The sequence below is a fragment of the Pecten maximus genome, chromosome 12 (genome assembly GCF_902652985.1).
Source record: "Pecten maximus chromosome 12, xPecMax1.1, whole genome shotgun sequence".
In the NCBI taxonomy this organism is placed as follows: Eukaryota; Metazoa; Mollusca; class Bivalvia; order Pectinida; family Pectinidae; genus Pecten; species Pecten maximus.
In genome coordinates, this window is record NC_047026.1 from 17385947 (window position 1) to 17407805 (window position 21859).

At 36.0% G+C, this 21859-nt stretch overlaps 1 protein-coding gene across 1 annotated transcript; it reads right to left on the bottom strand.

Annotated features, from left to right (window-relative positions):
* Positions 1 to 3782: 3782 nt before the first annotated feature.
* Positions 3783 to 5819, bottom strand: LOC117338888. Its single transcript, XM_033900252.1, has one exon. The coding sequence runs from the start codon at positions 5817 to 5819 to the stop codon at positions 3783 to 3785; it is 2037 nt and encodes a 678-aa protein (XP_033756143.1).
* Between the last annotated feature and the right edge of the window lie 16040 nt (positions 5820 to 21859).

The window sequence follows — 21859 nt, forward strand, 5'->3', positions numbered from 1 at the left end:
GACTCACGGTTTATACAAAATTTATTCCCGTTGAAACTAGGATGCTTCAGACCAAATCCTTTCATTCATGTAGCAGAAGGATCTTAAAGAGTTTGTTATATGTTTCCCCTATAGGCCCCGCCCCTCAGACCCCTGAGAACCAAGATCCAAATATAAGTGCCCTGGGCCTTTTGGTTAGAGAGAATTCACTTGAACACACCTTTTAGTCCTTCATCCAAGCATGCTACAAGACAAATATCAATGTCCTGGACCTTTTGGTTAGTGAGAGGAAAATGTTTGAAAGATTTTTAAGACATTTGACCCCAGTGACCTTGAAAGTGGGTCAAGGTTATTCACTTGAACAAACTTGGTAGCCCTTCATCCAAGCATGCTACAGGCCAAATGTAAGTGTCCTGGGCCTTTTGGTTAGTGAGAAGAAAATTTTTGAAAGATTTTCAAGACATTTGACCCCTGTGACCTTGAAAGTGGGTCAAGGTCATTGATTTGAACAAACTTGGAAGCCCTTCATCCAAACATGCTACTGGCCAAAATATCAGTACCCTGGGCCTTCTGGTTATCAAGAAGAAGTCGTTTAAATAAAAAGTTTACGGACGGCGAACGACGAAGGACGATGGCATGATGACTATAGGTCATCGGGTCAGATGACCTAAAAATGCTATATTTCCCCCTATTGGGCCAAGCCCCTCCAGTCCCTGGGGTCCCAGACCTACATGTACGGTTTATACTAATTGATTAACCCTTAACCTAAGGATGTTTCAGACCAAATATTTTCACTTCTGCATTAGAAGAAGGATTTTAAAGAATTTGATATATTTCCCCTAAAGGGCCCGACCAATAGTCAGATAAAATGTTTCACGGTTTTTGACTAGTAGTGATTTAAAGGAAAAGTTGACAGATGGACTTCGTGTGCTGCACCATGGCATAAGCTCCCCAGCCCTATACCTCGCGAGACACTCTGTACACTGTAGCTGACGACATAACACGCATAGCAGCAAATTTTTGCAGCGGCACAGGGATACGTGTGTTGCAGCACATTACTATATACACATTACAGTGGGTTGATATAGGAACTTTGCCTCATAACTCCTCAGAATAACGTTCGGCATGTCCCTGTGACACCGAGTATGTCCAAAATGACACCGTAAATTGACGATTACTCGAAAATGAAAACATTTAACAACTCAAATTTCTTGTCAAATCTAGTTCGTGTCGACCCCAATCATGTGTCTTGAAATCCATTCTGACAGTCCCACTGTTTCTGATATCCTCTGTCCACAAAATTTTAATAATTCTACTTCCGGCAAAAACATGAGAATGACTGCGTAAGCTCTCCTGGACTCCGTCCAGAGAGCTAAAAACTGTACACAACTGATGTAGCACGTTTGTATGATAATATTGTTCTATAAAGTAGGTGAGACATTGTGATGTCAGATATGTGTGACTATAAGTTATTATTATAATAGATATATGCATACATTTTTCAGTATTTCGTGAGAATTGCACGCGTGTGATTTTAATCATTTGTTTAACAGTTTTATAGGGCACATTTTCATAATTCGCCTCAAACTGTATTTTTCTCTAGATATTAAAATTTAAAGACGCTATTAATTGTGTAGCTTTTGTGTAATTATTTGTGTTTACTTTATAGTGAATTCTCCTTGTTGGACTTTTAAGTATGTTGGTCGGTTACTTGCGTTTTGATTGTTACAAATAGTATTGGTATACGCTCTTTAATATACACATTTATTATAAATGATATTCAAGAATGATCAAATATTCAAATATATCAAGTTTATCAAACTACCGACCAGTGGTTTTGCAAACCATTTTGATATCTATCCAGAGAGTATTTGATACTCATTTATGTTGTCAGATTGTACAATAATAAAAATGATATATTTTACAATATATAAAAATTGTTGTAAATCAAATAAGAGAATTTGTTATTACTTAAAAAAGATAGATATGCAATATATACAATCTAACAAGCGTTTTATTTCTATATTAACATTAACATAGGCTAAACCAAGTCTTTTTTAATGTTCATTGAAAGAATGATATTTTTAAAGTAAATTAATTCCTTTGATTGATTTGCAACCTGACACAAAGAACAACATACGAAGATCAACATACAGCGCCAAAATGACGTCATAATTGTTCTCAATCACAATGCTCTCTGCGTTTGATTAATTAGTATCGTAGTGTGAAGCATTTCTGTGACACTGATCACTGACTACTCGCACCATACACTGCATACGGACTACTCGCATCTTAGAATACATACGGACTACTCGCACCATACAATGCATACGGACTACTCGCACCTTAGAATACATACGGACTACTCGCACCTTAGAATACATACGGACTACTCGCATCTTAGAATACATACGGACTACTCACACCTTAGAATACATACACGGACTACTCACACCTTAGAATACATACGGACTACTCACACCTTAGAATACATACGGACTACTCACACCTTAGAATACATACGTACTACTCACACCTTAGAATACATATGGACTACTCACACCTTAGAAAACATACGGACTACTCACACCTTAGAATACATACGGACTACTCGCATCTTAGAATACATACGGACTACTCACACCTTAGAATACATACGGACTACTCACACCTTAGAATACATACGGACTACTCATACCTTAGAATACATACACGGACTACTCACACCTTAGAATACATACACGGACTACTCACACCTTAGAATACATACGGACTACTCACACCTTAGAATACATACGGACTACCCACACCTTAGAATACATACGGACAACTCACACCTTAGAATACATACGGACTACTCACACCTTAGAATACATACGGACTACTCACACCTTAGAATACACACGGACTACTCCATCTTAGAATACATACGGACTACACGCACCAAACAATAGACACGGACTACTCGCATAATAGAAATCAAACGGACTACACCAGCCATACAGTACACATGTGCACATTGGTTTTAACAGTCGTGCATTGCGCAAACAAATTAATGCACCATATATACAATACGTAATACAAACATTTCGGAAAACACATGGAATTAAAACACCATAGGAAACACACCGTGCACTTTAGAGTAAACACTAAATACTCTCATAATAGTAATTTTCGATTTTTATATATAGCGTTTGTAATCTATGGTGCGTGAATAAATTGACTACAGCTGACATTCTACAGATAGTTAACAAAAAATATCAATTTTTAAATCGGGAATTGCGTGAAAAGGTCTCACACATCTAATTATTTTACTTTATAGAGTTACCCGTGACTCCATCCCCTCAATCCCTCATTTGAAATACAAATGATGTGAAATTCATATGAAAATAATGTTTAAAGTTTTCGATAAGTTAGAAATTCCATAATTGGATAGAATTGATGGTATATTATAGCAAACTGGTACCCAAAAGACAGTAACTCTGTTCAATTTCCGCCATTTAAAACTTTTTTTCCTACGCCATTCTATTTTCAAATCCTATCCAACAAAATTGCTACAAACGTCAAAAACAAATTTTCTTTAAAGGACTTGGTTAGGGTAAAACAGCAGCTGTTTGGAATTAGTAATGTGTGTCCTATAAAATAGCATTCGAAAGTAAACAGCTTGGAGCTTATGTTTTATTTCTGCAGAAACATTGTCTACGACTTTAGACTCATTATTGTACGTTTATCAAAATGATTTACTGATATTCATCAGAAATGATACCTGTCCAACTCCTAGGCGTCATGTTCTCAAAGGAGTTTTAGTGGAGAGAAGACGCCGTGGTGGTGGTATAAGAGGAAGCATTTGATCCGCGGGTGTATACATCTGGCAGTCTCGTGACCCAAAGGTCAGTTTCTGGGTCAACTCGCCCATGAGTCCTTCCGAAATATCGCATGTTTCTGCTACACCTACAACTGCACTTCAGATTTGTCAGCGTTTGATAACGAACAGCTGTACATCCGGCAAATAGCGGAAGTAGAAACACTGCACATAAAAGGAAGTATGCTAGTACCCCGTCTGGTCGGATGAAGTAAACAGTTATAGCAATGGCTATGGCAACCACAGAATACAATCCTAAATGAATAAACGACTTCAGAAAAGGGTTGGATTCCCGGAATTCACTTTCTACTTGCCTCGAAGGAACCCAATGCACATGCGCAGAAATATTTGCTTGGAAAGCTCGGGCGATGCGCACACATCCTACAATAGCTTCCGGTGTAAACTGCATGACGGATAGAAAAGTTTCAGCGATAACGAATTTGAAATTGTATCTTGTGCATACTGCAAACTTTGGAAAGACAATGATAAGGAACAGAATGGCAATGACTGGAGCCCACTGATACCTGAGGTTTAGATTCACGTGGATTAGAATATAGACTAGGAGAAACGGCTTCATCAACATCTGACGCAATGGTGAATGTGCAACATAAGAAGACACAAGGTCGTAATGAAGTGTAGTCCTTCTCTTGGTTTTCACGTACTCCTTCCGCCGAAATATTCGCTGTAGTCCTCTCATAGGAACTCCAATAACCCACTCCCAGAAATACATTGCATTTAGAATCTCCCCTCTATTCCAGCGCCGCTCCCGAATGTTCCATGCTATGTAGTTTAGGGGTGGTTGCTCTGAGAATGCAACTGCACTGACATACAATGGATTCATGACCGTAGCTTCATAAGTATCGTGACTAAGAATATCAATAGGGACAAGCTCGATCAGTTCATCCCTTCGTCCGATCACCCTGTCTATGTACATGGAGTTACGGATAAGACCTTTGCCGTAAAAAGAACACCTGTTTAAAAGTGCATTAATAGCATTGGTCATAGGTTCGTAAAGAGTGTGCCGTGCGTTCTCCAAGTACATAAACACAGTGTCCTCTGTTGGGGACTGACATTCCATTGTCACTGAAGGTTGGATTATTCCACGATCGGGGTTCGCTTCTGCAACATCTAACAGTGTAAATACAATTCCGAAAGGTATTCCCGTGTCACCATCAGCTACAACAGTGAAGTCAAATTTCCTTCCACATATGTTATCAACGTCTTTGTTTGGAAGGAAGAGAGGTTCACCTTCGGTTCGGGCAAATCTTCCGTAATAGGACGGATCACAGTATGTAAAGGCTAAACGTTCACCCTTGGACAGGAGCATAAGGTCCTGGTATTGACCACACTTTTTTAACACGCGACTGTTTCTTTGAATCAACATAAACTCGTCACATCGCGTATCACAAAGTTTTCGTAGAATGTCATTTACAAAATAAGACTTCTCTATATGATTATACCATGACCAAAAGTGTTCTAATCGCGTTGGATGTACTAGTCTGTAATCCCCTCTCGAAAATGACAGTCCTTCGGTGTACAAAACATCAAAAATTAGCACCCTGTAGAAATCTCTCATATAGAATTCGTGTTCTCGTAGCCTCCTTCCCGAAGTAGCACTAACTAACACAGCCGAAATTGTTGGAGATAAATTTCCCATGTAAGAATCATACATGCACTTAAAACATTCCTCTATATCTTCCTTTGAATGAGCTAAAAGATTGTAATTGATAATGGCGGAGAGACGGCTTCCGTTCCCAGTCTTAACCTCTCGTCTGTGTCCCCCAATGATCAAAGTTGCGATTGTTTGAAGGGGAATCTCTATGACAGTGCCCTGCAGGATGGTTACAAAAACAACCACTGCAATTCCTGTGGCTAAATCGGAAGTTTCCCAGTGTATATTGAGAGCATTTAAAACGCATAGAAGTATTGAGACAAACATCCAGGACAGAAAATATATAAACAAACGGTAATTCCTCATGTCTAAAACTGAAGTAGATATCACAGACAGGACTATCACAGATCATCGCTTGTAGAAAAAATAGTAGAAGTTTGGCAATTTAGTAAACCTTTAAAAAAAGATTTCTACGTTACCTTTGTTTGTTTTATGTGTCCAAATACCACTTCAACTTCGTCATAGTTTAATCGGACTTCACGAATATGATAGGTGTTTGTGCAACACTGCTTGTACGTTTCCTTACTTGATAAATCCGTCCATCAATGTTAGGATATCAATGTATTGAAAGCGTGCATTAAATCACCCGATTGCTGCTCAAAGTATTTCCAAAGTACTCTTTGTTTTAAATGACGCGTGATGTGAATGCGACATATATCGCAAATTTTGCTGTCAGATTTGAAGGAGTATAGCATCAAAACATTCCTCAGAATTTAATTAGTCACTTGGTTTTTCTTTATAACAAGTGTCGAAGATGGACATCCATTTCTTAATGCCGTCATGATACAAATGGTTATCTTCCAACAGGGTTACGGCGTACTTGTTCTAAAATGATGACTTGTGGCAGAGTGAACAGTGACTCTGGTATAGTCCAGCTTATATAGTACTTTAACAGGTAGATCCTAAATATATAGAGAAAGAAATACAATGATCTAAGAATTTAAATAATGCATTATACAATTTTAACAACATGTGGTATAAACAGAAACATCTTAGGGGGCATTTTTGTGTTGTTGGTTGTAGTCAGTTAAGATGGGCGTGACTTACGTAAAGTCATTTCCGTACCCTATTATATCTTTGATCATTTTTTATGAAGCCGTCCGATGAGTTCCGATACCAATATCACTGTCTGATTGGCCAATAGTTCGCCTAGTTAGGAATCTTTCAGTCAATGATGTGTAACCCTAGCTGTACATAGAGGTATGCCTTGTGTATAGTGTATATTTAGCCCGCTACCCCGTACAGGTATCAACTACCCTCCTGTGCCATGACAATGCTGCTATTGTATTGAGGTATTTCAATAGGTAAGCCTTTTCATTCCATTGTTTTGTTTTATTTCATCGCTAATCACTGGATTAAAACATGCGCAGACTGTTCAAAGTTTTCAATTTATCACTTCAACTAATTACGTATAGCAGAAAATGTTCATGTCTCTGTATAAAGTGAGGTTATCGACCATCACTCATTGCTATATTAAACTGACCTCTATGTTATCGACAGTATCTGATTTAACCACGTATGCTAAGCATTCTTACATTCAGGTTTTTGATTGTCATCTGATAGACCCTGGCTCTATTAAGGATGAGACAATGGAATCTTCCACGCGTACCCATATTAAATTCATTTAATTTTTGACGATAAAGTACAATTATACCTCAAATCTTTCAGCTTCAGAGCCATTCAGTCGTCGCTCAAGGCATTTGGAACTAAGCGTGAAATTGTTTGATTATCATTTTCGTGAATATGGAATTAAAAGAAACATTTCACTTGTCTGCTCTCTATATAGTTATATATTTTATAAAAATTGAAATGCCGTCATTCTCTTTTGGTAATGTTTTTGTTGTCTTGCGTGGCAAAGTTTTCGATGAGTTAAGTAGGAATATTTTGAGGCTAAGATAGACCACGATTGTTTCTTCAATGCCAATTTGGCTCTACATCTGCACATTGAGTGTCATCGCAAGGACATAAGACTTGTACCAATGGGAATGACTGATCTTATTCTCCCAGTACTTTTTAAATGATCTCTGTTCGTATTTTGCCCCCGTTTTACCGATTTCAGTTACAAGAGTGGTTTTGTTTGAATATCGGCATTCTGTGTTGTTTCCAGATATATCATGGTTTGTTTTTGATGTGCTAAAAAGATACATTGGTCAATTATAACTTGGATCTTAACTTTCAATATTACCATCAGAATATCTGTCAACATTCCTTTTTGATAAGCCTGGTGATGTCTATTTTCCTATTTCAGGTTTTGTGCTTTCCTTTGCTTGACAGTAGCATGTCTGCTTCAATTACAGTTGATTATATAAACAATGCTCCGAAGGCATGGCTTATTTAAGAGATGTCGAATGATGAAGGATATATGTAAAAATGTTTCTAACAAAGACACGGGATATTAGCACCTTATAATTACAAATTGAGGGCTAGATTTAGCAGAGTGACACCTAAGCCTTACAATATCGATATTATGGAGGCGATTGAAAAAAATGGAGAAAAAAAATCAAAAGAACTGTATAAATCTAGACAGGGAGGTCATTAACCCCACGGCAATTCATAATTTTGAATATTGGATTTCAAAAGACCACCGATACTAAAACAGTATTTTAAACCTTGCCACTAATCAATAGTAAGGTACAACTTACGGAAACCTTTAGGATTAAAGTGAACCAGTAGTGAAGTATTTCAAATAACCATTTGAAAATATTTAAATACCACCATCGCGATCTCATTTTATGCTATAAAATTCCCTTGTACTATGTACAGATCGTTAATTTACCATATTGCGATTATTTCTGCTGGAACAATCAATATTTATGGTAGTAACATAAACGGTAGACTGATACTTGGATTTTTGTATCTGCCATGATCTCATTAGAAAAATATAAAATGTATACTACTTTCGTTGTTCGTTGTAAGATTATCGTTTTTGGTGATGCAGACGGGTACGCTCCCTATTCCAGAAAACCTGTGCGAATGTTCATTTGTGGTTGGGCGGCACAATGTTATCACACTTGCCTTTTACCTAGGCAGCCGGGGTTTGATTCCGAGATCGGACGTGAAAAGCTTTTGGGTTACCTGCCTGATCACGTGGGTCTTCCCGAGAACTCTGGTTTCCTCCAACAGTAAGACCCCTCGCAGGCTTCCATCCGGGCCAACAAGCCAATACGTTGACAGTGTTCAAAAATAGATAAAGTTTGCAATGCTTATTAAACGACAGGGATGAATTAAACCTTGATTAAACCTTCATTAAGTAACACGAGGTCATTGGCTAAGTTTACACTTTGTACAATAACGTTCAATAGCATTAATCAATTATAATCTACGACTCTATAAGTCTCCGATACTGATGATGTTTGTATATATCATTAAATGATCTACACTGAGAATGGCGATGTGATGAATGTTATTTCGACGCACAACTACAACTGGCTGACTTTTAATTATTGGGCTACCTTTTCATAGAGGGGTAAAGTGAATCCTGACAGGAAATAGACAGACCACCCTAACTGTTCATCAAAAGAATTTGGTAATGTTTCAACAAGAGGGAAACGCCTACCCGTCTCAACAATGATATGCAATTTCTACAGCGATTGTTTCAACAAACTTAAGCTATTTTTCTGAGGGTATGAATTTTACAGGGCATAAAATACTCCGGATATGATGTCTAAAAAGCGGGAAAAAAGTGCCTGATGTCCGTGTTGGATCATATTCTAATGGACATACACCTCTGCCTTTCAAGCGTCGTTCTACCTAGACTTATCTATTCCACTTGAAAATGAGGAATTGGAACAATTATTTAAAACCCAATGAAGCATCAATTAGGTATGACTTGTTGATGACTGATGTCATGTTCATTTTCTATAAAACATTGAAAAAATCTATTTATCTGACGCATTGAATAATGTTTATAAAATGTTATAACTTTTTGGATACGTTTTCGTGTCCCTGGGCAAGACACAGTTCCCCTTATTGCTCTGGATGGAATGGGATGGGTCTCTCGTATGTTGTTCAGTAAGGAGGTAGTCACCAACTTCTACAAGAGGACGCCACCTCAAAATGACCCTGGTTGTTCTCGAGCAAGCAAACGAAGAAACAAACAAGAATTATTGGTATAATCCAGATGTCTACGCGATGATCCAAAACATCACCACCTATTAAGTTTGTTGTTGATACTATACCTTTCCTATTGTATTGCGGGCCGTCCTTTGTGAATTCATAATGCTCACGAGAATAAACGTGTTACCGTTTTAATACCAAGGCAGCACAGATTGACCAATTTCTCAGCTTCCCGAGAAACACAGATCGACACAGATAGGGAGCGTCGAACCCCCATAACAACCATTCAGGTTAGAAGCAGATGTAAGATGTAAAGTTGAGCCATCAGACATATCAATTACAACGGAAATAGGGCACTATGATGAAATCATAAATATATGGCCGTCTCCTAAAGGTGACACAACACAAGAACATTAATTGTCCGGTATTTGTGGTTGGATTTCGATATAAACATTAATCGAAAAAAAAAAAAAAAAAAATCCACAATTATGTCCTGAGGGTAATAACAAATAATGAACGTGTCTTTTGTATAATCCCCTCGAGGTTGCAGGTGGTAGACACAGCTGGTGGACTTAAGTCCCCGAGGTTTGCCGTAACCTGTACGCCACGTTTGAAATTCAATATTGAAAATAAGTCAATTTATAGATCAATTGGGCTGTTGAGCCTTCCTATCAAGTTTTTGACATTTATTTCTATCTATTTTGAGTTTCTTCTGTTGTCTCCTAGGTAACAACACTTTTGGCCTGTGTCTGTAATGTAATCTTTGGTAATTGTGTATGGACAAAAGGACGGATTGCCCCACAAATTGGCAATTTAATTGTCCGTACTGTCGCTATTACATTACTGAACAGATATAATTAAAAAACATTTTGAGAGTAAAAATAACTTTATCAATATTGAAGATATTAATCTTACTCTAAAGAAATCAAACCAGAGACATGTTAAAAAACAGTGGTCACCTCCAAGGGAAGCCTTGAAATATAACCAAGTAGGTCAGCTGCTAAAATATTCTGGTACATCTACGCAAAAAATGTCAGAAAAAATGTTCTTATATAGCATTTACGTAAATGATACTGCTAATGCACATTGTGTATTACATGAGCATGATAAAATATACCCTATACATGCTATTTATTCCGCTTCGTTACATCTCATGTTTAACACATGCTAAAGCATGGCGTCTCGTCAACACTACGTCGATATGATCTTAAAACTGACAGTTTAACTTAAACAGTTTGCAATTGAGATTTAATATAATACCATTTATGCAGGAGTTTTGTTTTCAAACATCATTTTTAAACCTGCACTGTCAGCTTTAATATAACGTCCTTAATATAGGTTATTAGTATATAAAAGACAATACTTATCCTAATGGGCAGAAGGAGACTAACATTGTTTTCTGTGCCGACTACTGACCATGCTTAATTGGACTTCACAGGGTACTTCAAAACTAAGGAGTTATTGATAATGATATATATGATATGATATATGTCAATTATATATATGTACACAGGCAAAATGTATTCATGTCAATTCAGGTCAAATTTGGGTCAATTTCAGGTCAATACTTTTTCAGGTCAATACTTTTTCAGGTCAAATTTACCTCAAGACAGTTTGCCTGTGTGCATATGCATTCTCGGATGTAATTTCCTGATATATGTTCAGATCTAGATTGTTTTTCTTGTTTTACCCTAAATGAAGAGTGTATAATTTTGAATTATGTCACTAAGTAACTTTATTATTAAGACATTCCATAAATCAAGCTTACATAAATTTCTCTGGTGATCCCAAATCTTTTTCCGGTTGTAGGTGGCCGTTGTCTTATCCAGGTGCTTGACCTTTGTCTTGCACGTGCATGCTTTACAATTGAATACGGTGTGCTGCCGGAAGTGTTATTATTGTTTAATGTTGATTACTAGTCCACAAAACCTTATTTCCCCGGAGTAATGTGTATAACTGTCTGCACAGTTGCTGCACTGAATGCCATGGCAGCTCAGCATTACCCCTGAAACCCTATAGGGTTGTGTTTGTAAGAGGTTGAAAGGTCATCCTTAAGTAAACAAACACATAGATATATCCGATAATGATTAGGATCTTGTCACATTAGAAGGTATCTCATATAAAAGAATGTATCTATTTTAGTATAGAGAGACATGCAAATTAACTTAACACAATGATAACAAAAGAAGTATACAAGGTACACAAACACTAAACTCGTCCGTCCTTTGTTCTGTAAATGACAAACTACATAGAACTGAAGTCCGTAACATAATTACATCATTTAAACATCGGTTCATAATTACATCATTTAAACATCGGTTCATAATTACATCATTTAAACATCGGTTCATAATTACATCATTTAAACATCGGTTCATAATTACATCATTTAAACATCGGTTCATAATTACATCATTTAAACATCGGTTCATAATTACATCATTTAAACATCGGTTCATAATTACATCATTTAAACATCGGTTCATAATTTCATCATTCAAACATCGGTTCATAATTACATCATTTAAACATCGGTTCATAAAGGGCTTCATAGCAATTGTTGCTTCTAGGGCATGTAAACAATACGAAAGACGAAACGGAAGAAGAGCGGTGCATGAATATTTCATTCAAATTTAAAACAGTTGATGTTCTTCGAATGACTCGTATAGGATTTAATTTCACTCAGTGTAGTTAGAAAAAAGTGTTCAAGCTTTTATTTTTATGTTTGCTTCTTTTTATTTATTTGTTTTTTCTTTAATTATGTTTTCTTTAGTTATATTTGTTTTTGTTGCTTGTTTGTTGTTTGCTTTTTCAAAAATAAACTAATGAATCAATAAACGATATCTACAATGCAAACTCTCATTTTCCATTATTACAATGCTGTACTGTTAATCCTGCAGGCAAGACTCGTCCCACATTAACCCTCTAAGACATATCCTCTATAATAGTATCGCCAAGTTTCTCTCTCACTGGACACGAACGATTACCATAATATGACAGATTGAATTTAGGACGATGTATAATCAAAGTTGTTCTATTTTTACATATATATTGTAAAGATTTGATCATTGTCCTGGTTTTTCTCTGTATTACAACAATGTCTGCCAAAACTCATGTTAAAGTTCTGTATTGGCTGGAGTCTTACAAACCACAGGCAAATACATCAAACCGTGTGACGTCAGGGGTAGGAGGCCTTCACTATATCAAACAGGCATTTCTTGTATGACTACAAAGGTAGGTTACCTATATGTACTCTCCTTTAGAAAAGGTCTCGCCGGAGGTCTTATCTTGGGAGGAATAGATATATATTTAAGTGACAATATAGGTCACGTCAAACCGACCAATATAAGTTATATGATGGTGTTTATTCATTCTTTTTTCAAATTGAGAATAATTCAGGAAGTCGAGATATTATTTATATATACAAAAACATAAAGGCGACATCGCTCTTAAAAACCATACTCTTCATAGAACAAAACATCCTTCAGTTCACAGGAAGTAGTTCACCGACAATATCTATCCGCTTTCAAAGTTTCCGCTGAATTTTCCCTCACAAGAATGAAGAATCTTCGGACAGGTGTGCATTTAATCAGAGCTTATCTTTAATCTAAATAAAGGAATGAGAACCATTGTTTTCAATATACATTAGCAACTATTACAAAAAGAGACTTGGGCTGACATTTGGTTTATCATTATGACCTCCAGGAACATTGTGACATGGTTAGGTGTCATGCTTCTATTCACAGGTTATAACATTTTTGTTAAAATACATTTAAAAGTTGCCCCTGGGTGGCCCCATTATCTTGCAATATGACACTAAGCGTACAACTCTAATACGAAGTTGTTAGTGACAGAAAAAAACTTTAATGCCAATAGTAAACATATCTAGATAAACGTTCCGCATCACTTGTTTAGATCTGTTTTCACCCTTTGTATAGAGACATCTGATCATCGTGTGCTCTTTACAGTTGATCCTGAGATCTGATTTCACTTCAGCAGGAATGAAACCGGTACCTAAATCACCTGTCAGGTTGTATAGTGTTGTTTAAGGTTATCCGACTCATGGCAAGGGTCGACATTAAACCAGGGGTTCAAGATGTTCCATATTAGTCAAGTCTAGCACTATCTACAGCTTAACACTACACCTGTTTATAACATTTATTGAATATATGTAATATGTTTGTATAATCGTGTCAGGGTATCGGGCCAACCATCACTGCGCCATTGAAGCGTTCCTTTTAAGAACGACGATGTGGCGCAGTCGTATAGGCTGCGGGTATTCCTGGCTAGGTGATTAAGTGCCGTAGATCGTGAGTTCGAGGCCAGGCCAGGATTCCAGTCATTAAATTGTCTTACTTCGTCATTTGTGTTATTACCACTATTTCTGAATCGATAACATAAAATGTGGACAAGTTTGTTAAGATGTCAACAACATTAGTGTAGAATGGTCCTTAGTTTTCTGTGTATTATCCAGCTGCTGTACCAATAAGATGTTTCCACTTTCATTGTAAAACGTACATATATTACAACTTATGTAACATCAAATCAATAATTAGTTATTCATTATATGTGTATACACAGTAAAGGATTTCAATTTTGACGAAAGTATGAACTAAAATTGTATATCACTCGTTTGTTGATGCGCAGGTGATGATGAAACATCCCTAGCTTATGTGTTATAGTTCGTTTCCCTACAAATCTCTACTATTTGTTTTGAGTATTAATACGATAGGAAGACGCTTCAATACTTAGATTTAAATTACATTGATAGATACGGGAGCATATTTTGTAAAACATACTACTAGAGCTCGTGTAAGTAAACACCGAAGATGAAATCGTGAGAGATTGCCGAGTTTGGTTGACCAGATCTTTCAATAGACTATTGGTGTTCCTATGGGAACAACACGTGTCCCTCTGTTGATTTATCTGAAGAAGACCACGGAGGAAGTTTTATTGTCGACATAATGACCATATTTGGAAATAAGAATTTGGAAATTCTATTTCCATATGTGATATGAACATATACGTGTTTGGTGCTTGTTGATATACCTAGTTGTTCCGTTGTCACCATCCTAGCTCTCATTTGAGATTGTGACTCAAGTCGAATTTGACCTAGATGTGTATGGCGGGTGTCGTCGTGACCTATATTTCCATGGCGGGTGTCGTAGTGACCTAGATTTGTATTGCGGGTGTCGTAGATGATGCAGAAGACGTTTACTATTCCAGAACACCTGGTCTTAAGGGCCTCCATGTAAATCTGTAATTTTGTTTATATCCCCCCCCCCCCCCCCCCCCCCCCCCCCCCCCCCCCGTTTAATTGATTTTGAGTTGTAATAATGGTTTCTCTATAATGTCAGTGTTGTTTGTTGTTTTTGCTCTATATAATGCAAAGAATAAATTTTCAATTACATCTGTAATGCGTTATTCATTGTCGGCAGAACTACCATTTGGTGGTGTCGCAATTGCAGCTATCATAACGACATGATGGGCATCTGATCCACCCTATTCGTAATCAATTCAGACGTCCTTCTAATCTATATCATTACATTGCCATGTGAATGTAAATATTAGAAAATATCAGAAAAATCGGTTACTCCTTCATTTGTATATAGAATTTAATTTCTGGAATTTCTATATGTAGAACAGAGATGTCTTTAGAACGCTTTCAGCTTGTAAATGAGCCATGCACTATAACGAGTTCTCGATTTGTAAGATTTGGAATATGCCGTGTCCGTATATAAGTCTGAGATGTGAACTATAGTATTTACGTCTCTGTTTATGTACCAGATTCGTTTTGAATATAGTTTGTCTCTGTATTTAGCTGCGGGTGGTGGTATGACTGTGTGTGAGCTGTGAATGTCAGTATTTATCTATTTATAAACACCAGACAATGGCATTATGTATCTATTTATAAACATCAGACAATGACATGATTATTTATCGACATATGCCGTGTATATCTGATGGAGATATAGACAGCAGTACCATATACTTCAATAAAAACGTTACTACGGACGCAACATAATATCCAGCATGTTAATATACGGCGCCAGGCACAACGTATCCTGGTCGAGATGGTAACTAAGCTCTGTATAATATATTATTACATATGAAGTACATTCGTAACCAGAGTTCAGGTATAATGAATAGTCAGAAATATAGAACAGTGTGTTTTTAATGTTTCAAAGTGAATAATCGTCCTGGAGACGAGCATACAATGTCTATGTAGATGTATTAAGGTCAAGGTCACATTGGTTAGAATATATAGATGAATATTCAGAAATATAGAACAGTGTGTTTTCAATGTTTCGAAGTGAATGATCGTCCTGGAGACGAGCATACAATGTATATTTAGATGTATTAAGGTCAAGGTCACAATGGTTAGAATATATATAAGAAATTATATTTCATTATCTGAAAACAATAGAAGAACGGTTTACATGGTATTTTTGATTTGGTTTTAATCTATCTAACGTCTTTTATATAAAGTACCCATGGTTACATACATACCAGACAGCTCTGTTAAATAAAAAAATATTTCAGTAGTAAATAAAGCAAAATCTCGAATGTTGGATTATTTCGCAAAAACATGTCACTCTTCATATGAATTAGGAAGTGGCATGCAGGGTAACGGCGAACCTCGGGGACTGGAAACTAACGGCAGTGCTTTATAACAAATAAAGAACCAGAATCCTCGGAGTATTCTAGTGGTGTAATAAAACCTTAATTGGTTTTATGTGTGAAGTCAACCAACTTTGGGAAAATAAGAGGTTAAATTTAACACGCATAGGTCTCATATATTATACACAAAGTATATTTATCTATAATTCATAGATATACTAGACATGTTCATTAAAACATTTAGACAGTGCATAGTTTACAACACATAACAATGAAGGGATATTTCTAGAATCTTTAGAAAAAATGATATTCACCAAATTTAACAAGTCGCGGGTATTTCATTTCACGTTACCAGCGGAGAGTTTTCCAATACCTCCTTAGATCACGGCTTTTAAAGTTCACGTAGTTTGAAATGTCCCCGCGAATACCGCGAAAATTGAATAACGCGCGAATAATAGTTCATTAAACAACAACTGCAGAGAAAACACAAATGAAAACATGCTGATTTAGATATTAAGTTCATGTAAAAATATAACTAATTGGGATATTAAGTTCATGTAATAAAAATCACTAATTGTTCAGTAAACTTTAGTGCGGTTCTGACTGTAAGGAATGCTACGCTTTGATAAAAAGATGCAAAGTCAAAATTGCCACCTTTTGATGTTATGCCCTCTTTGGTTTCCATATACATCTACATACATATCAATATAACAATGGCCTGTGTTCAATTTGTAATTAGATTTTTAAAAATCGGATAGGTGACCTCCTGTACTGTTTTCACATTTAAAACCATAAATTTTGATTTTTCTCTTCAGAAATGGTTTTTCTAATTAAATAATTGTGCTAACGACCTCCTCCTCTCTGTTTTAACATAATATTCCGTCAATTTTGATTTTCCCGAATTCCATCATTGTTTACAAGCTTTTGACCCCTAGCATCATTGGCGAGTATACAAAGGGCGAAAGGGCTGTATGATGCTTCTTTATATTCATTTTTCGCCACATACTGTATCTAATGTTAAAATTATGTTAAGGTGGTTATCGCTCATATGGTAATTGTTGAAGATGGTATGGGTCTACATACATGTATACAAGTCTCGAGTAAAAGATGGCCTTACTAACTCAGGCTAGCGGGAATTTCCTTTTAACCTAGTGGTAGAATGTCCGCTTGGAGTGCGAGAGATCGCTAGTACGGCATTAACAATGAATGACAGGAATATCTATTTATAATCGGCAGACAATTACTTGGTTGTATATCTGACAGTAAATAAGACAGTCGTACAACTTATCGTTCGATGAAAGTTCACTAGGGACGCACTGCGGCGGCCTGGAGACTAATTATTTAGGTCATGACTGCAATGAACCTTTGTGCCTCATAATGAAAATAGTACAGCACCACACTAACGACTTCAATGCACCGGAGTCGTGGTGAGATTAAACGTTTAGGATAAACAAATAACAGGGAGTCATCGAATATCTAAAGAGAGCCTTATGTGCCACTAAACAGTTGTTTGATCTTGAACCTCCTATCAAGGTCATGGTGTCAATGTCAGTAGATAAATATTTCTCGGTCATTGTGTCATCATCGGAATCAACCTTATATCAACTGTAAAGGTTTAAAACACCCCGCCGAGAGATGATATAGTCTTAGTAAGTTTCAACTTGTTAAGTGGTGTAAAATAGTCCGTCCGTTATTCTTTTTTTACTAATGCAATACTAATACAAAATAAACAAAATGAGGTAAAAAGGAACACCAACAGCATAACTAAAGCATAATTACAACTAAAAATCGTTATAACGAAGGCACGCTTTAAAAAAAAATATAGATTTGGAATATTACACCCGAAAAAAGCACAAGGAACACATAAGACCAGGTGTGCCGGAAGAATTAGCGTCATTGTTTCATTGAAGACACGCGCCATGTCAAGGTTAAATGAAGGGTAAAGCCACATTCTCAACATGAGAACTAGGGTGGTGAGTACTGGTGAAACAGATCCACTGGGCATATCAATAAGTATTAAACATGTCTGACTTTATACCGCACAAGAAATAGAATTCTTGTGAGATCATGAAGTCGACTTTTCCGTGGTTTGCATCAACCTGCATCTCTTGAAACTTTGTGTTGTTAATTTATCTGTCAGTTGTCAAAATATGAAAAAAATGGTAAATTTACATGGATACCCTTAAAAAGTGCAAGGAAAACTAAAATTAGGAGTTTCAAAAGTGTAAGCGTCTTCTGTTTCACCGATAACGTCATCATATATATCAATATCGCAATTTACGTCATTAGAAAAGAAAGTTTTTTATAACAATAGACCGGATTATGGCAGTGTGAAGCGTGGAAGAGTGAGACATTTTAATAGCATAGTTTGGAGTTCTTAAACAATTATCGCCTAGAATGATAGTTACACATCTTTTCTTTACAATACCTGTCAATTTAACGTATTATCAACCAGGATCATATTTTATGAGCGTAATACTTGTAACTTATGAATTTTTTAGTCAAATTAATTTTCGCGAAGTACGTAACCGCAAATATTATTGCCCGCAAATTCGGTTAGTTTGATAAAAAGCGAAAATAGCAAAGCATTATTTGCGATATATACGCTAATTAGCATCAAGTATGACCATTATGTTGACTACGTATCTCACAAAGGTTTCGTTTTGAAGATATAAATCGTGAACTTCAGATTAATTCTCTGAACGTTGTAATGGTACCCAAATTATTTGGATACCGAAGAACTTTTGATGATATCGATGAACATTTTATAAAATTCGTGAACTTTTCCCTATAATCATGATATTCGATCATATCCATGGACATTTGATGACATTTAAAAACTTTGTCGATGATAATCATGAGCCTTTGATTGTTTTTTTTTTTTCGTTTTAAACAATCTGGTAATACCAAAAATAGTTTGACTTTATGAACTTTTAGTCATACTTATGGTCTTTGATAGTATTCATGTACCCATGATTCCACCCTTGAACCGTTGCCTTTCTTAAAATATATGTTCGAAAAAATAACGATAACACCAGAAGTGTTTTGACTTAAACAAACAACCGTGATAACAACCGCAAAATATCACTCGGCACAAGTAATGATTTTCACTGTTATAATTCTGGCGTACGAGTTCTCTCCCTTAAATGACTGTCTGATTCAGAGTTCAGTCACCACTCCTGGGAATTCGTCTTGGCAAGCACCTTGTTACTTCCAATGCATTTTTCATTTACAATATGTCAATCCAAGGCCATACCTCAAGTCTGAGGGAATCAATTTTGTAATTATACCTAACAAGGCTGGAATAGTCATGCATCCGGCGATTGCCATTTTTCTTATCAGTGCTTTATGATCTTAAGTACTGATATTGGCTTAACGACGATAGATGGTCAGGCTTGGTAATTGTAATTCTTACAACCTAAAATAAAACGAAAATGGAGGATTGTTGTAGCCACATTACACAATTACTACATTTTGTTGTTGGTTCTAGATATAAAGATATCGGTGGAATAAACGGCAGGGCCTTTTGCTACTCCGGGACCATTCCACTTGTTCCAAAGGAGCATTATGGTATGGAACAATGACGCTGACTGTGTAGGAATTAAAGCCACCCGTTCACCTATAAAAATGTGTCTTTTCACGAGTGACGTTAGAGTGAGATTATCTACATTAACTCAATTTCTCGTCATGGTGTTTTTTTAAAGCTGTTTTTAGGAGATGAACAATTCTTGTTATTCATATGTGGAAGAATGTTTTTAAATGTTTGGTAGAATTGTTGCGTTATCAAGTATATGTAGACACCGACAGGTAAGTGGACATTTCGTTTTTTATTATTACATCTCATAAAATGTTTTTATCTTGGATCTCATTTATTTGGGTATTACATAGACGAAAGATCCAAGTATATTGAAAAAGTATGTATAACAATTAAATTATTTAAAATATACACAGTAACATTATTGGCGTTTTTATCCCAGAAATATGTTCTACATTCTAACATGTGTCAGTTTCACGAGCACGTTTACACATGATTGACCTCAAACTAATGAAATATTTCTGACCTAACTGGAGTAAAATATTATGTCTTCGACCCGAAAACAAAATATTTTATCTGATATCGCTGAAAAAAAAACCCCCAAAAAACAAAAGGCGCAACCAAAACGTAACCCTAACTCATAATCGATAAAATGGCGGGAAAGACGAATAAAATAGTTACAAAGATTTATAAGTATATAAGTACGAGGAGAATATAACCAGGTGTTCCGGAGGAGTAAGCACTAACTCTTTCATTGACGATATCCGCCATACAAATTTAGATCAATTTTTTGTTAAACGTGCCATAACATAACCTCCAAGCATAACTAGAAAATAGAATATTTCCAAGTTAGATATTGTGATCGCGTACTAGTAAAATAATCTCTGGTATGGCTTTAGACAATTACGTATATTTCTGATCTCGCTTTTTAAGAACATTTATAATCTTACTTTGGATCAAGCTACTTAGCTTTGTGTTCTCGTTCTAGTCGGTGAAAAAAAAGTTCAGCATATCAAAACAGTTGACTGACCATACCTGTGTTTATCAGAAAATTATTTCTGAATGAAGCTCAATGAAAGTTTTACCGACCTCAATCAAGTAAAATGTTCTTACTTTATCTGAGTAAAACAGTGCTTTTTATTCAATTATCAAAATATCTTTAAAAACGGTACTGCTTTGTAAGTCCGTAACTAGATTTACATGTTTCAATGCCCGTTCAGCTATTTAAGACAACTTGAATCTCTACATGATAATTATATAATCGTTTATTTTACAGGAATGCAGAAAACGATATTTGCCAATATGACTATAGAAAGTTCACATTAAAATGGTTTTATTGACAAAATATTGATTACTGTTGATATTGCACAAATAGATGAAGAAATAAAATTCCACTATATTATGTAATGTCTAGAAACAAGATCGATAATATTTATTTCGGGGTAATTTTAGCAAGTGAAATATTTCTTCTCCAATATTTTCATGACCAAAACGTCAATTATGACATGTTTAATACTCCAACTAAATGGTTTTTTAAATTTTTATTTCCAGAGATAAGGACTCTGTGCCAGATAAAAGGTGGGCGCGACACAGGAAACTTTGATAGCCGAGTAATGTATAAACAGTCGACTGCTTCAGATTGCAATTCCGCAATAACATTTGACTGTGAATTGATTGTTGAATAAAACTGTTATTATTTCGGTTCCTTTTTAGATAATATGCAATGCCATGAAGTCAATTTCAAACATTTTTCTTTCATTTGGGACATATTCGCCGTGTTTATGCATATTGACAGGTGATATGCAAATTAAATAAAATGATGAGAATAATATCGAAAACAAACTAGAAAGAAGCTAACAGCCTGAACAGTAAGACGTGTATAGAGCTCTTCATTTCTTATGTGAATGAAGTTAATATAGTGCTATATACAGCGCAGTTACAAAAATGTGCACCGTTATCACGTGTGTCTGCAGAGTGTGATATAAACTAAAGCCTGTGTGGAAACGCTTTTTGGTAACTTGGTTCTGTCTGGACGAAAACGTAGAAGCTAATGGGAAAACATGCCCGAATAATATTATATTTTGTGACTTGGGTAGTTTTGGCAATTACAGCGGTCGTTTTAAACATATTCAAC

Excerpts from the sequence above, each read along its gene's own strand:
- LOC117338888 (XM_033900252.1), bottom strand. The coding sequence starts at position 5,819 with ATGAGGAATTACCGTTTGTTTATATATTTTCTGTCCTGGATGTTTGTC.